At 49.1% G+C, this 16661-nt stretch overlaps 6 protein-coding genes across 6 annotated transcripts; 4 read left to right on the top strand and 2 right to left on the bottom strand.

Moving 5' to 3' along the window:
• Positions 1-20: 20 nt before the first annotated feature.
• Positions 21-4582, top strand: ASPSYDRAFT_146661 (pleiotropic drug resistance family ABC transporter; the record flags this gene model as incomplete). Its single annotated transcript, XM_040841640.1, has 2 exons — positions 21-705; positions 774-4582. 2 exons carry the CDS (start codon positions 21-23, stop codon positions 4580-4582), a joined length of 4494 nt encoding a protein of 1497 aa, XP_040705127.1.
• A 564-nt stretch (positions 4583-5146) lies between these two features.
• ASPSYDRAFT_29814 (RNA-binding protein) lies at positions 5147-6258 on the top strand (the record flags this gene model as incomplete). Its single annotated transcript, XM_040844693.1, has 3 exons — positions 5147-5723; positions 5780-6008; positions 6069-6258. The coding sequence occupies 3 exons, from the start codon at positions 5147-5149 to the stop codon at positions 6256-6258; spliced, it is 996 nt and encodes a 331-aa protein (XP_040705128.1).
• Positions 6259-6578: 320 nt separating this feature from the next.
• ASPSYDRAFT_56658 (uncharacterized protein) lies at positions 6579-7548 on the bottom strand (the record flags this gene model as incomplete). The annotated part of the gene is made up of 5 exons (XM_040849249.1): positions 6579-6824; positions 6886-7033; positions 7108-7163; positions 7262-7442; positions 7544-7548. The coding sequence occupies 5 exons, from the start codon at positions 7546-7548 to the stop codon at positions 6579-6581; spliced, it is 636 nt and encodes a 211-aa protein (XP_040705129.1).
• A 661-nt stretch (positions 7549-8209) lies between these two features.
• Positions 8210-9285, top strand: ASPSYDRAFT_87871 (uncharacterized protein; the record flags this gene model as incomplete). Its single annotated transcript, XM_040851917.1, has 3 exons — positions 8210-8568; positions 8632-8739; positions 8805-9285. 3 exons carry the CDS (start codon positions 8210-8212, stop codon positions 9283-9285), a joined length of 948 nt encoding a protein of 315 aa, XP_040705130.1.
• Positions 9286-9868: 583 nt separating this feature from the next.
• Positions 9869-12332, bottom strand: rgd1 (putative Rho GTPase activator (Rgd1); the record flags this gene model as incomplete). The annotated part of the gene is made up of 9 exons (XM_040841677.1): positions 9869-9980; positions 10043-10113; positions 10171-10265; positions 10322-10465; positions 10516-11044; positions 11097-11299; positions 11355-11961; positions 12038-12091; positions 12150-12332. The coding sequence occupies 9 exons, from the start codon at positions 12330-12332 to the stop codon at positions 9869-9871; spliced, it is 1998 nt and encodes a 665-aa protein (XP_040705131.1).
• Positions 12333-13088: 756 nt separating this feature from the next.
• Positions 13089-15548, top strand: ASPSYDRAFT_147413 (transcription factor domain-containing protein; the record flags this gene model as incomplete). The annotated part of the gene is made up of 6 exons (XM_040841713.1): positions 13089-13328; positions 13498-13583; positions 13640-13948; positions 14007-14444; positions 14501-14766; positions 14836-15548. The coding sequence occupies 6 exons, from the start codon at positions 13089-13091 to the stop codon at positions 15546-15548; spliced, it is 2052 nt and encodes a 683-aa protein (XP_040705132.1).
• Between the last annotated feature and the right edge of the window lie 1113 nt (positions 15549-16661).

Here is a 16661-nt window from a genome sequence, read left to right on the forward strand (position 1 = left end):
ACCGGCAATACTACGCCATCATGTCGTTTCTCGGATCTATCGTTCCCAATGTACCACGATCCCAGTCGGTAGTGAGTCACAACATACAACAGCAACAGGAATTCGAAGATGACCAAACCGGTCACAATATCTCCACAAGTGCAAACACCGGCATTTCTGAGAAAGATAAAAGTGAGGATGGAGAGACACTACATGGGGACGAGCCGGATGTGGAAACTCGCGTGGTTTCACTGGCCAGACGCTTAACTCGCCAGTCCACGAGATTAACGGCAAAAAGCACGCTCGAGAATCCATTCTTCCTCAATGATTCTGAATCGACGCTTAACCCTCACAGTGCAAATTTCCGAGTCCGAGATTGGATGAAAATGCTACTAGAGATCCGGTCTCGTGATCCAGAGAGATACCCTGACCGCACAGCCGGTGTGGCTTTCAAAAGGCTTAGTGTCCACGGCTTTGGGTCGCCCACCGATTACCAGAAAGATGTCTCGAATGTGCTTTTCGAGGTTGGGACCATGGCTCGCAGGCTAGTTGGAATAAGGATGCCGAAGATTCAGATTCTCCGGGACTTTGAAGGTTTGGTCAAGAGCGGCGAGATGCTTGTTGTCTTGGGAAGACCTGGAAGTGGATGTTCCACATTTCTTAAAACTATTGCGGGAGAGATGAATGGAATACAGGTATCAGAAGACGCGGTAATGAATTATCAAGGTGAGATCATCTCTCGACTCTACCCAACCATGACCCCATGGATAGGCTTCTAACGCGATGTCAATCAGGTATCTCTGCCAAAAGCATGCAAAATTCCTTCCGAGGCGAGGCCATATATACAGCAGAAAATGATGTTCATTTCCCTCAGCTCTCGGTGGGTGACACGCTAACATTCGCCGCTCTCGCAAGAGCACCGCGTAACCGTCTCGAGGGCGTGAGTCAGAGGCAGCATGCGGAGCACATGAGAGATGTGGTGATGGCTATGCTTGGCCTCTCCCATACGATCAATACCCGTGTGGGTAATGACTTTGTTCGTGGTGTTAGTGGTGGTGAAAGAAAGCGTGTCAGTATCGCAGAGGCAACATTGAGCCAAGCTCCACTGCAGTGTTGGGATAATAGCACGAGAGGTCTCGATAGCGCTAATGCTTTGGAATTTTGCAAAAATTTGGCTTTGATGAGCAAGTATACTGGCTCTACCGCTTGCGTGGCCATCTACCAAGCATCTCAGAACGCCTATGATGTTTTCAATAAGGTTACTGTTCTCTACGAAGGAAGGCAGATCTATTTCGGTCGCACAGAGGATGCCAAAAAGTTCTTCGTGGACATGGGATTCAAGTGTCCCGATCGCCAAACAACTGCAGATTTCTTGACATCACTCACTAGCCCTTCAGAACGATTGATACGGCCTGGGTTTGAGGATCGCGTCCCCCGCACCCCCGACGAATTCGCGGCGGTATGGAAAGGAAGTGAAGACCGCGCGAGACTCATGCAGGAAATCGAGGAGTTCGAAAGGCAATACCCTATCGGTGGGCCCTCCTATAATACCTTTGTGGAGGCACGGAAGGCCATGCAATCAAAGCGCCAGCGAGTAAAGTCTCCATATACAATCTCTGTATGGAACCAGGTCTCGCTTTGTGTTGGCCGCGGATTCCAGCGTCTCCGCGGGGACTTCAGTCTCACGGCAACCGCCTTGGTTGGAAACTTTATTATGGCATTAATTATTGGATCTGTATTCTTCGATCTTACCGACGACACGAGCAGTTTCTACTACCGAGGTGCTCTCCTTTTCTTCGCAGTCCTCTTAAACGCATTCTCGAGTGCCTTGGAGATCTTGACGCTCTATGCGCAGCGACCAATAGTGGAAAAGCAATCAAGATATGCATTCTACCATCCCTTTGCGGAGGCCGTGGCTTCGATGCTATGTGATACTCCCTACAAGCTTATCAACTCTTTTACGTTCAATGTACCCTTGTACTTGATGACAAACCTGCGCCGTGATGCTGGTGCCTTTTTCACATTCTGGATTTTTTCGGTTGTCACTACATTTACCATGTCAATGATCTTTAGAACTATGGCTTCGACATCTCGTTCACTATCCCAGGCTCTCGTGCCGGCAGCTATATTGATGTTAGGAATGGTGATTTACACGGGCTTTACTATTCCTACCCGAAATATGCTTGGCTGGTCCCGTTGGATGAACTATATTAATCCCATCGCTTACTCCTTTGAGAGTTTCATGGTCAATGAATTCCACGGCCGGCAGTTTCAGTGTGCCGGTATCATTCCTTCTCAGGGAGAATATGATAGCATACCCATGCAGTACCGAATTTGTTCGACAGTTGGCGCAGAGTCTGGATCTACGATTGTGGATGGGGGAAAGTTTGTCGAATTGAGCTACAACTATACCAAAGGCCATCTATGGCGAAATATGGGCATTTTGATTGGCTTTATGGTTTTCTTCGCCTTCACGTACCTGGCCGGCACGGAGTATATTTCGGAGCAAAAGTCGAAAGGCGAGGTTCTCCTGTTCCGCCGCGGGCATCAACCAAACATTCCAAGAGGCGAGGCTGACCCCGAGAACCCCAGCCAGCCCGCCGGTGCCCCGAAAACCGAGGAACCAGCACACCAGAATTCTGCTAAGATTCAGAGACAAACTGCAGTTTTTCATTGGGAGGATGTCTGCTATGATATAAAGATCAAAGGACAGCCAAGAAGGATCCTTGACCATGTCGATGGCTGGGTCAAACCTGGCACCTGCACCGCGCTGATGGGTGTATCTGGAGCAGGGAAGACAACTCTACTAGACGTCCTTGCTACGCGAGTCACCATGGGTGTTGTTACCGGCTCAATGCTTGTTGATGGGCGTTTGCGGGATCAATCGTTTCAGCGCAAAACCGGATATGTGCAGCAACAAGATCTACACCTGGCTACATCAACCGTACGGGAGGCTCTCAGGTTCAGTGCATTACTACGACAGCCTGCCCACCTAAGTCGCCAGGAAAAGCTTGATTATGTCGAAGAAGTTATTAAGCTCCTGGGAATGGAGGCCTACGCAGACGCCATTGTAGGCGTTCCTGGAGAGGGGCTAAATGTTGAACAACGCAAGCGATTAACAATTGGAGTAGAGCTTGCCGCTAAACCTCAGCTTCTCTTGTTTTTGGATGAGCCAACTTCTGGCCTTGATAGTCAGACCTCATGGTCCATTTTAGACCTAATTGATACCCTGACTCAGCACGGCCAAGCAATTCTTTGCACCATCCACCAACCCTCAGCCATGCTGTTCCAGCGATTCGACCGACTTCTCCTGCTAGCGTCTGGAGGGAGGACAATCTACTTTGGAGAAATCGGGGCTAACTCCTCAACACTTTCGAACTACTTCGTACGAAATGGCTCTCAGCCACTGCCTCCTGGAGATAATCCAGCCGAGTGGATGCTGGAAGTCATTGGAGCAGCCCCGGGCTCCCACACCGAGATTGACTGGGTAAAAACGTGGCGCGAAAGTCCAGAATATGCCAACGTCAAGGAGCATCTCGCCGAATTGAGATCCACGTTGTCGAAAAAACCAATTGATTCGTCAGATCCGGGTGCTTTGAGCGAGTTCGCTGCTCCATTCCATGTCCAACTTTGGGAGTGCCTTATTCGTGTGTTTGCTCAATACTACCGCACGCCAACTTACATATGGTCTAAAGCCGCCCTTTGTGTTCTCACATCACTATATATTGGATTCTCATTCTTCAAAGCTCCCACCTCTATACAAGGCCTGCAAAACCAAATGTTCAGTGTTTTCATGTTGATGACAATCTTTGGCAATCTGGTACAACAAATTATGCCTAATTTTGTCACACAGCGCTCTCTGTACGAAGCACGGGAGCGTCCATCCAAAGCATATTCGTGGCAGGCATTCATGACTGCTAATATTATAGTTGAACTTCCCTGGAACACCCTCATGTCGGCACTTGTGTTTTTCTGTTGGTACTATCCCATTGGCTTGTACGACAATGCGAGGCCAACGGATGCGGTAACAGAGCGCGGTGGCCTAATGTTCTTGCTAATTTGGACATTCTTGCTTTTTACTTCTACATTTGCACATATGGTTATCGCAGGCATCGAGCTGGCTGAGACTGGAGGCAATATTGCGTCTATGTTATTCTCCCTCTGTCTGATTTTTTGCGGTGTTCTCTCAACTCCAGACGCCATGCCCCGCTTCTGGATTTTCATGTATCGAGTGTCGCCCTTTACATACCTGGTCTCAGCGATGCTTTCGACGGGCCTGTCAGGAACGGATGTTGAGTGTGAAGCCGTGGAATATCTCAGATTCAACCCACCGGACAATCGCACATGTGGAAGCTACATGCAAGGCTACATTGATATGATGCGAAGTGGCTATCTCCAAAACCCAGAAGCCACTTCTCAATGCGCATTTTGCAACATGGACAAGACAGATAATTTCCTCATGCAAATCGGCAGCAATTTTGATGATGCCTGGAGAAATTTCGGCCTGATGTGGGTTTACATCTTCTTCAATATCGCCGGAGCAGTGTTTATCTACTGGTTGGCCCGTGTACCAAAGGGCAAGAAATTGCCCGGAAAGTCATAGTTGGTGCATTTTAATTCTGCAGACTATACGGTGCCGTTTCAGTTGTGCTTTCGTTCAACTTTCCTCTCCCGATTTGCGTATACAGATAAACTTCTGCTGTTTTCGTTTTATCATCGATTACTTTTCGTTTCCGATCCAACCTATATACACTCATTTTGTGCTTTTCCTAATTGATACAGTTTTAATCTTATTTGCTCTTAGTTACGTGGAATGCCGCCAGCATATCAAATAGAACGCTCGATATAGAACAGGAAACCATAAAGCCCTAACTTGGCACTTCCAATACGTGCCAAGTACCAATAAGTCAAGTGGATTAGACAGAGTGGGGACCTTCCCACCGCCCGTCCTCTTCGCGCGGCAGAAAAAAGCGGAAAGTTGATTTTTTCCCAATTTTGCTCGTATCTTATCGTTTTTATTATTATTTTTCAATTTCCTTCATCTCCATATTTCTTGAGCTCGCGGTTCTTCTGGGAGGACCATCTTTGTGGGTCCTACTGTACTAAGTTACTATACAACTCGGTTATCTTGAAATCTTGCAGAATCCGTCACCGCGAAGAAGCAAGAATGGCCGAGAAGAAGCGCAAGCTCGAGAACCCCCCCGAGGATACCGCGGCCACCGAACCGGAAGGAAAGAAGGCTAAGCGCGAGTCAAAGCGGGAGGGGAAAAAAGAAAAGAAAGATAAGAGGAATAAGCAGAAGGATGCTGTTGACATCGGCAATGGCGCTGAAGAGACGGAAGTGAACGAGAACAAGGATAAGAGAGAGGACGAGAAGGATAAGAAGGACAAGAAGGACAAGAAGGAAAAGAAGGAGAAGAAAGAGAAGAAGGACAAAAAGGATAAGAAAGAGAAGAAGGAGAAGAAATTGAAAGATATAGCAAATGAGGAACCGGCTGAAGAAACAAATGGCGCTGGGCCGGGGCCTGAAGTTAGCGAGCAACCAGCGGACGCAATGGAGGTTGACGGCGATACGGAGGTAAATGAGAAGTCGGAAAAGGGGAAGAAGAAGGAGAAGAAGAAGGCAAAGAAAGAAAAGAAGCAGAAGGAGCAAGGAAACCAGGAACCGGAACAGAGCCAAGAACAAGAGACGCAAGAATCTGCTGCCCCAAACAGGAAAGCAGCCAGATTCATCGTCTTCGTTGGTAAGGAAGACAATTCGCACATCGATATTCACGGAACTAACTCGCGGCTTTTGTAGGAAACCTACCCTACTCTGCCAACACCGAATCCCTAAAAGCACACTTCGAGAAGATACAACCGATATCCGTGCGGGTGGCTACGCAACCAGACAAGCCCACGAAATCTCGCGGCTTCGGTTTCGTCGAGTTCGACAACTACGACCGTATGAAGACCTGTCTGAAGCTTTATCATCACTCGTCGTTCGATGACGGCAAATACCCTCCGCGCCGCATTAACGTTGAATTGACGTGAGTCACCATTTCCCCTTCTTCTACTTGGACCTAACAATTGACAAACAACACTACTAGTGCGGGTGGTGGTGGAAAGTCGGAACACCGGAAAGCCAAGATTGAGTATAAAAACCAGAAGCTCGCGGAGGAGAGAAAACGCCAGGGCAAGGAGATTCAGACGGAGAAGGTGAAGAAGGCTAAGCCGGAGGAAGCCGGCGCAGATGACTATGCAGATGTGCACCCCAGTAGAAGAGGTCGCATGGCTTAATTATGAGCCTTTTCCCCCCGTCCCCTTCTTTTTAACGCAATCGGCCACTCTTAGAAAAGCACTTTTGGATGTAAGGTTTTTGTGTTCTCGCCGTTTTCAGCAAGTTTGAACAGATACCCTAAATCTGTCTGGGATATAATATTTTGGAATTGTTGCTGGGGGATTACTTTGCTCGCGAGCTGTAAATTATTAAGAGTATAAGAAATAAGAAATACACACCAGCAATATCATCTTGATACCATTGCAGTAGAGTGATGTTGGTTCATATCGATCTCTGCACTAAAAGGGGCCTAACTAGACTGTTGAGTGATGTATTTACACTACAGATCCCCAATCTGATCATTCGCAACCCGCATGCGTTGGACCACGTCAACCGCGAAGTCCCATATCTTGCGCGTCAAGACGAAGAGCGGTACCTCGGGTTCATTCTCGCGTGTCAAGTGTAACTGCAGAAGAAGCGAAGACATGCTAACGAAACTTGCTACTGACACGACAAGAAGTGAGGCTGCAGTTTCACGTTTGATCGTAGCATGATTCTGAGTAGCATGGTATAAGAAAGTCAAAGTCTACCAAAATAATGCGGTCAGCGAAATGGCACTCGGACGACGTATGATTGGAGAAGCTCACGGTTGTGATCGAGATCCATGCTGGTAACAGAAGGCGAGGGTCTGAAGATGCACCAGAGAGATAAAGAACCCAAGAAGTGATATATGCAATCAATCCGTTCGTTGTAAGAAGGCGAATAACAACAGCAGGGGGGGTATAATTCAAAAGCCTGCGAAAGGAAATAAGCTATGAGAAATGGCGCCTTTGCTTAAGAAGCAGCATGATAGATGGTAAGCGACATACCAACGAGACATCATACAATCAGCAAAAAAATAAGAAAGATACGCGGATGCACAGCACTGTAAATATTAGTTAGCACAACTGTACTTGGACATACACAGACCCATGCTTCCATTTCAGAAAAGGGCGAAGCTCAGCACAATCGGCCGTTACATACCCACATAATAGCCAATGCTACCTCAGTTACTCGAAATCTCCTCTCGACATCCCAATTTTGCCCTACACTTCCAACAATCGCTGCCGCCCACCCCTCACGCCCCATTCCAGGCCGAATATGAAGAAGTTCGGCCAGGAAAGTGAATGCACATCTGAGCCCCCACCACGCCGCTGGCGCGGTACTCAGAGCACGAGATACAAGCAGAGGCACCCACCACTTCCGATCAACACCTAAAATGACCGCAACCCGTGGATGCAGCGCTGACGGTATCGTGTGGCTGGCGTCATTGCTGGTGGATGTCTGGGACGTAGAAGTGGGGGAGGGCGGCACCGCGGTCGACGTATCCGGAGAAGCCACCGCTTTATCACGGAAAACTGTCGATGGGATAGCCAGGGAAGAGACAAAGGACGAAGGTGTGATCAGATTCGACGGCGAACGGTAGTGTATCAAGTCAGGTTCAGGAGACGATCGGCGGCGGGGAGAAAAGGGCGGAGGAGCATCATCACGACGAGGAGGAGCCAGCCTTAATTATACGGCATATGCAGCCGTCGCAGAACAATTTGAAATCAAGAGCGAGAAGAAAGATGTGGTGGAATGGCGCTCAATGCCGCAGAAACTCGTTCGCTTCCGCCCCCTACTGTGTAGAGATGTCTGTCTCGTCTGTCCTTTTTAAGACCGAGTTGCCGATTATCAATTATCCCGCGGCAATCGAGGAGTTCAAAGGCGAGACCAGATTGTGTAGTCAAGGGGAATTTGGATTTTGAAGGGGTCGAGAAAGATCGACGACGCCCTGAAGGAAATATGCAAGATGAAGCGGCAGTTCAATTGAACTCCCAAGTCCCTCATTTGGGGGGTTCACGTGACAGTTCGCGCATCTCTCATCGGCGAAAAAAATCACCGTATTTCAAAGCTTCGAGGAATCGGCTTGACTTGCAACCCAATTTCACAATGGCGACCTCGATCGCGGGTGCACCGCTTTTTTCAGCTACTCGAGCCCGCGCAGCTGTCTTTTCACCATCTTCAACACTCGCTTTGTCACAATGTCGACAATTCTCGCTCTCCGCCCAATGCAGTGCGCTGCAGCGAGGGATGCCCCAAACGCTGTCAGTAAAACAGCCCTCGCAGCCTAGTATGAAGTCTAGGGGCCAAAATATGTCACGATTCGAGCTGCCACAAGATATTGGACTGTTACCGGGGACGTATATTCGGCCATTGTGGAGGGATATGCCGTCCATCTTTCAACAACCAAGGGAACGACTACACTTCGAATGGCTGTGGGTGAAATCATGGTTCCAGAATTTCTTGGGGTGAGTGCTGCACATTTTATTCGCTTTGATATTGTGTGTAAACGGTAAGCTAACTGGCTGTAGGCTCTTCGTATATAGTAAAACAGGTGGCAAGGGACTCCCTCTACGGTTGAAAGAGCGGCGACAAATAGCGCGCGAATTCCACCAACGGATGTACTCTGCATTTGCCGAGTAAGTTAGCTTCGGGCGTGCAGTCTCGCTGTACCATTTTCTAACATTTGGTTTTTGGTTTATAGTGGAGATACTACGACACTACGCAAGATCTGTTGCACTGGCCTCGCAAACGACCTTGTCGGCCGCGTCGCAGCCCGCCCCAAGGGCGAGGTAGTGACTTGGTCCCTGGACAAATACATTCGGTCCCCTTCCACCTTCTTCACGGGAATCCGTGTCGTCTCAGACCGCGCTACTCAAATTCCCGAGTTGACCGATTCTGGCGTGCGCCAGGTTGTCCTCCGTATCACAAGTCGTCAGTCAACTGGCAAGACGCAGCGACAATTTTCAGGAAACGGTGTTCCTGCAGATGTTAAGCAGCGGGACTGCACCGAGTACATCGTTCTCCAGAAACTCCGTTGGATTGGTGAAGAGGAACCCTGGCGTGTCTGGGGTCACGCCACACCCACGACCATCGACGACCTAAGTAGTCCGTTCTTTGCTCAAGGACTCACGTTTGCAGAACGCCTCGACGCGATGAGAGAAACGATGGGTGTGAAGAAATAATTTTGCCATATAATGAGGCAACTTTTCTCTTTCCTCCACCATCCACCCATCAATGTTCCGGCTTCAACCTTCTGGCACATCCCTGCGGAGAAGGCATATCGGACAATATCACGGACCGTTGAATAAGATTCCGGTCTGCTATTGTCGTGTAAAACTTTTATCTAAACTTGCGCCCGTGCTGGCCTTTCTGGCCGATTTACTCTGATAGTAATTACGGGCGTCTTGGTCATGGCGCTTCCTATTTGTACTATACTCCTGCTCCATTGCCTTTCAAAATTTGTACTTATTTACCACGTTCTTCAGGCTTCACTTATAGAATTGGAAATGGTGTAGGATATAAGGGCGAGTGACCGCACGGGTCATATTAACATTGGGTAATAATGTATCAAAAGATATCTTCCCTCGCAAACAGTATTATATACAGTGGATACGTAAAGCATAAGTCAAATACAACAAGATATAACAAAAAAGGGCGTACTGAACGGATGGTGCCAATCACGAAGTATGAACAAGAACAAAATATGTCTGAGCAAGAATACCTTGAAAGGTATTCTTTTGGACTGGCCGCGTAAGTAATTGGCCTCTAATCGTCGTCGAATATCTGGAAGGTGTTCATGAGGATAGTTTCGATCACGCGTACCTGCCAGCCGGCATCTGCAATGTTGCCGCCCGAACTGGCACCCATCAGAGTTGGTCTAGACTGTTTGTTAGTGGTGTACCAGAATGACGAGCTCAGAAACTTGGATCTGGGACATACCCAAAGCAAATAGCGATGTTGCCTGCATTCATGCGGTTTTGAGTGTAGTGTTCTTGGATTTTGTTCAGGTGCTGGACTATGTTAGCAAGGGTGATCGTTATGCAAGGGAGACTGAAACAGAATCTTACCAGAATCAGGGCTCTTAAAGTTGCGTAGTGCGCATCTGGAAGGCCGTTAATTATTGCGTGGAGTGAATCCCTCCGTTGGATATCATCGTCAACGCCTAGATTGTGGTTAGTATGATATATAGATTCAAATGCAAGACCTGCGGGAGCTTACGGGCCGCCTCAATAAAACTTGAATATGCTGCTGAGGTGAAGAGCGGGTCTGGAAGATCTCTGAAAAATTGTTTCAATAGGCCCGCAACACTGTTCACATCATGATGGAAACTTTCGGGGTTGGTATAGTCGACTTGAGATGAGTCTATGGAGGTGGTATTAGAGGTATTCCAGCTTAACTGACGGAGCACGTACCGTTATCAAAAAGGGCTTTCATCTGGCTAATGTGATTCGCACTGCCTGAGAGTCGGTAGATCCCCTCAACATCAAGTCCGAACAACTCTATCGCCTGGAAACACTGATACACGATCATAGGAACAGCGGTTCCATCACGAGCATATAGCTCATCCAATGAGACGCCAAAGACTGGCTTCAGCGGAGGAAGGTTCACATTAGAAGAATAGCCGTTGCCGGAAGACGAATATGGTCCTTTCTGGGCTAGCGATGGCGCTTGGTTCATGGCTTGCTGCTCGGGAGGGGGCCCTGACGAGGTTGGGTACGGAGGTTGGAATGGAGGAGCCGAGAACGCATCTGGGTTTTGAGGATATTGTGGGGATTGATTGCTCTCTAAGGGACCTGACGATGGTATCTGGACTGGTATTTGAGGCGGTTCTATAGACGCAGCGGGTTGAGACGCAGGCAATGCTAGCGCCATAGACTGCCGCTTGTTTTGTGTACTAGACTGGGGGGTAGAGACCTGGGGCGCAGTCGATCCTCCAAGTGTCTGGACGGAAATTAGATAAGAGCAGGGTAGGAGACAGCTTCAAACGACTCACCGGGTGACGATGGTACTGAGCTTGCTCTGAGGTCACAGCGCCAGGGTTGAATTCGTGACTTAGAACGTAGTCATGGTAGTCTTTCTGGTTGTCGATTTGCTGTATTACTTCACGAAGACTCTTTGGTCCAGCACTGTCCCCTCCTTCTTTCAAGGGATTAATAGATAAGCCTTGCCCCAATAGCAATTTCTCATTGAACGTCCCTGAGCAAGTGGTCAGTGTAAGGAAAGCACTTATGGTGTCAAGTGTTATGCATACCGAACTTTTGCATTTGTAGAGCAAGCCCCGAATCACATTCTGAGATCAATTGCTGGATATTATGTACAGCCTGAGGTCGATGGGTCGAAACCAGCTCTTTTCGAGCTACTTGGGCGGCTTGAATCTTGGCCGCGTAATCAGAATCCGCGCCTTGGACCTTGCGCAGTAGGTCTTCTTCCTGTTGAGCAACGGATTTGGTACCCTTAAACCCAAACTTCGCACCTGCTTTCTCCCCGGTCTTGACTCGGTCATACTGCTCTGCCAGGGTGTCGTATTTGGCCTTAGCCTTCTCCGCCAAGGTCTCAGCATCTATAACTTTCTTTTCTGCACTCAGCCCTTCATGTTTCCATTGCTTGCGCCCTCGCTCGATGTTCGCTGCAAGTTCGGTAAGATTGTCAGACATCTGGTGTAAAGACGCTGCAAACTGAAGCCCGTGGTCTGCCATGCGGTCATGGAAGCCATTGAGCTCGACGCAGCCGTAACTGTAGGTGCCCTGGCGGTTCTCTGATTTATGTGCGGCATCATACAAAGAACGGGACACCTTCCTCAAGCCTTGAGCATGCTCTTCTTCCAAAATCGATCTCTTTTTCAGGAATGAGGCGAAGTCCTTTGAGAAAACAAGGATCCGTTAGCGTATATGTCCATGCATATGAAACCGCGGCCCTGAGTTGTCACGAACGTACTCTGGCAGAGGCAACGCTTTGCTTCAATCGAGTCAAAAGAGTCGTCACGCCGATCTATGGAACTGTAGGTTAGCGGAATCCCCTCACACACAGTGCGCATGGTTCGATTTACCTCTGAATAGATCACTTTGTCCAAGCGAGCTTTCAACTCCTCCGAAACAACAGGGGGGCCCGCGCGGACCTCCAGGCCTGGAGCGGAAGGGGCAGCAGATCCAGCGCTTAAAGGTGGCACTCCTGGGTCCCCGGACGATGGAGTGTTTGGCGCAGGGCCATCTTGGAGAGCAGCATCTGCCATGTGTGTTGTTGGCGTAAGGAGGTGATAAACAAGAGAAGTATTTGAGTTTCAGGAACAGCAGAGACGAGGGGGCACGAGGCTAAAAACAGACCTGGTTGAACAATGACGGAAGCCTAACACTGGACCTCAGCACTGCAGCGTCACCAGCTTACCACATCAGGAATAGCGGGAGGCGTTTTTAGGCTTCAATGCGGCTTGGTCCGATCATCTCACGTGACTATGTAGAGACAGTATGCAGTCACATTCACTGAGACTGTACTTCCAATTGTGATGCCTATCAGTGTCGCCACTGTCAACATGTATGAAATATACCATCGAGGGGCGCTCATTTGTGGTGCATTGACCACCCATTCAAAGAGTTCCTGGCGAAGAAAGCCAATTCTGCTACGACGGGAGATATGCATGCGCAGACGGAAACGGTCTCCCTTCTCCATTTATAGGAAGATAAAAATTTCGATTGCTATAATACCGGTTCATTATAATAAAGGCATTCACATTTTCACGTACCTTATATGAAACGACTCCAGGAGGCAACATGCTGCTTTGATATAATTCCGTCGTTAAGTAAGTTAGTTAACTTAGTCGGGATTGGCGCAGATGAGTCAGCGATGCGGAACTGCCGATTCTGAACCCCAACGTTTCTTCCGATTTCCGGCACCTTCATCAAAGTCCTTTGGTTGTTGCATTCTCCATATCGCATGTGTTCATACGCCCCGCGGTCCCATTCCGGCGCTTATCGACTTCTGATTTATACCGATGGACCTCGAGTACCGGGGTATTTTGGCACAGAATGGATTCCCTCCGCATGCAAGCCTGATATCACCCCAGGGCACCTCTCCCGACCTTCGGAACAACCCGAGACTTTCACACCCACTGACAGGCTTCGACTTCTCAAGCAGATCCTCGGAGCCCGGAGACATGGAGAAGACCCCGCCCATTACGGGGAAGCGGCGGGGCGGGTGTCGAAAAGCATGTAACGAGTGCAAGCAACAAAAGGTATGCCAGACCCATCCAGCGTGCGTGGGACCGATGTCCAACGGACTAGGAACGATGCGCCTTGGACTACCCACAAGTTCACAATGCCCTTAGCCTGCCTAGCCTTGTCAACGTCCGGCTGACGTTTGTCGTGTTTCAACAACATTAGTTACGATGTGATATCGTGCAGACACCCGCGGACGCCTGCTCCCGTTGTCGGCGGCTTCACATAGAATGCAAAGTGGAGCCTTCTTTCAGGCGCATCTCGAAAAGAAAGTGAGATTATGTTATACCTTACGCGATATTCACTGACCCGTTACTAACGTTATCAGGCGAAATGCTGAAATGGAGCGCGAGATTGCAGATCTCCGCCAACGCCTCTCTAGCGATGGCAGCCATGCTCATACAGTCGAGCCTCGAGTTAGTGACAAAGTGTCACAGTGCTCTGAAGACATGTATTATGGACCTGATCCTGCGAACATAAGTCGGGGACGGACTATGTCTGCGAAGCTAGAACCGCAGACTTTAGCCACTCCGTTAACTATGCACAGCGATGGGTCCATCTTATCTCAAGATGACAGTATTTGGAGGCTAGAGGATGTTTCTCTATCCCGACAGAGGGTAGCAAGGCTATTTGACCAGTAGGTTGCGCGGTCTAGTATTCCCAACACAAGTATCTAAGATTCTGATAACACCCAGGTTCTTCAAGTACTACCACCCTTTTCTTCCGCTTCTGAATCCCCAAAAGCAACCTGAAGAGTATCTCCGTCGTTGTCCGTTCCAAGCGTGGTCAATTATTTGTGTCGCTAGCCGGCGAGCTCCGTCAGAGCCGGGCCTACTTAGCGCACTTTCGGGGCCATTCAGCAGATTGTTGTGGTCGACAATAACAAGCGTCCCGCAGGATTATCGTGTTGTTAAAGGCCTATGTCTTCTCTGTACTTGGCCACTTCCAACCACGAGCCAGAGGACGGACGCAACTTTTATGCTATGCGGGCTGATGATGCAAATTTCCATGCAGTTGGGGTTGCACCGCCCTGTGCAGGCTGAAGAGTTTACGACCTTCCGGATGGAGGGTCAAGGTGAAGCTGTAAAGGATCGGCTACAGACGTGGGTAATATGTAATATTGTTGCCCAAAAGTGAGTGACTCTCCAGAATATGTGGCGTATTGGAAAACTTATCATTTCCCTAATAGTGTTGCTACTGGGTATGGCCAGCCTCCGAGTACAATTTACGATTGGGCACTTGAACCAGCGTCACTTCGAGATGCCGACTATCACCCCCCAGAAGACTTGAAAACACGCCTACGCATCGAAAAATTCTGCGATAGGGTAACAAAATCTCTATACAGCAGCAGACCTGACCCTGCAGAGTTCATCAGTTCCGAAAAGCTTCTAATTTCGCAACTTCTGGAAAACGAGCTCCGGGAAATGGAACTTGAATACGGCCGAAATATCTCCGGTACAGCGTCATCTAGACTTTTTTTTTTTTTTTTGCGTTGAGTTACAGCTAATTTAATTTTTCTGGCAGCGATCAACATGATCCATTTACGAGCTGCGGAACTACATTTGCGGTATTTTGTGTTCTTAGGCTCCAACGCACGGAGCGACGACTTAACTAAGCTTTTTATCGCCACGACATCATTCCTAGGCAGAGTACTAGATCTCGAGACTTCACCGGGCGAACTCATTGGCCATGCAACGAACTATATCCTCCAAATGATCATATCAGCGGCGTTTGCCCTAATGAAGCTGCTGAAAAGCGATTTCCGACGACACATCGACTTTGAGCACGGGAAGTTATTATTCAACGGCGCGATTTCAGCTTTAAGGAGGATCAGTGTGATGGACCATGATAGGCCTGTCCGACTGGCAGATATTTTGGCGCAGATGTGGAATGCCGGGGCGCCCGAGGACTCAGGGGATGATACGTTACTCATTAAGGTCAGATGTCGCATGAGTATGAGCCATGTATATGACACAGTTTGGCGCTGGCGACACCGCTTCCGGCCGTTGAAAAGCGCCGAAGATACGCAAGCCATGACGGCCAATCCGAACGTTTCAACCGCCGCAGTGCCTCGGCAATCGGACGGGTCCCTGGAAGACCCAGGGCTCATGTATCCGCCAAACTTCGACCAAGAAGGAGCGTTTTTCAACGAGGCAGGGTTTTCAGAAGTATTTGACTCCCTCAACTGGGTCTTCGACGGGTTCCCGGATAGTTTTCCAGCCCCACCGGCTATTTAGGTTCGGTATGTCTATATAAAAGTTTGTTTAATACGCACGCCGATTTGCAGAGTGGGTGGACAGGCCGTTGTTTTGTACATAGTTTATTCTAGTTGAGATACCATTTGGCATTTGAGCAGTTTGCCATCAAATCAAGAGTTGAAGCTTTACCACGAAACTGAAATGATCAAAGCTTTGCCAGGTGGATCAGGTAACCCCGCATGTTTTCAACACATTGGGCACTGACAGATCAGTTTCAACCATGAGTTCAGAGTTGACATGGAGAGTGCTGGCCAGATCGTCCGAAGCAGTGGCGAGGGCAACCAACAATAAGAGACGGAGCTGCGGGACTGATTCGTGCATCGAAACTCCGCCGGTTCTCAGCCCTCTCGACGGGTCGTGTGGCTGTCTGACCATTGCAGTAGCAGACGCGAAGAAATGCTCCGCAACAATCGGGTTGGATTCTGACGATGGGCATTGGCTGGGCAATGAGCGAACCCGATGATGTTGCTTGAAGTATGCCTACCAAAGTACCAAGGCTGGTGAACCGCGGTTCCAAACAGCCCCCATGTGTGGTTCAGGAGAGACAACAGCCTCGCGTAGACTGGCAACAGCAGTGTTTGGATTTTCTACCATGCTATCTCCAGGAACCAATTGTCATTGGCGCCGGTTCTGCCTTAGTCGCTGTCCAGGCGCCGAGTGCTTGCAAGATGCGAAAAAGACGGCTTGGTTGGTCCTCTGGTGTCAAGCTAAATCTACTGATCAGATTGAGACTCCCATTCATCATTCAAAGCTGTCGGCGGGCACTAGAGAGTGAGCTCCCGGGTGTCTGGCTGTCTGTTAGTTCCATCACTCCCTCCCTTTCCCTTTCCACTTGCAATCCACCAGACACCAGAACTCCGACTAACTCCATCCCCTCCTCTTCCTTTCTCTCCTCTCTGTTTCTTCCCCCAGCAACCACCGTGCCGTTTTTTCCATCCTTTTTGTGTTCTTGTTTCTTTGCAATTTTCTTCATTTCTCCCTCTATATTTGTCCCCCTTTGATCTCTTCCGCCGCCGGCTTTGCTGCTCAACCTTTCGTGACTGATCGATCGGCGCTGTCCCTCCGTGCAGATACCCCCGTTCCATCTGTCGC

The sequence above is a fragment of the Aspergillus sydowii genome (genome assembly GCF_001890705.1).
Source record: "Aspergillus sydowii CBS 593.65 unplaced genomic scaffold ASPSYscaffold_3, whole genome shotgun sequence".
NCBI classification, from domain to species: domain Eukaryota; kingdom Fungi; phylum Ascomycota; class Eurotiomycetes; order Eurotiales; family Aspergillaceae; genus Aspergillus; species Aspergillus sydowii.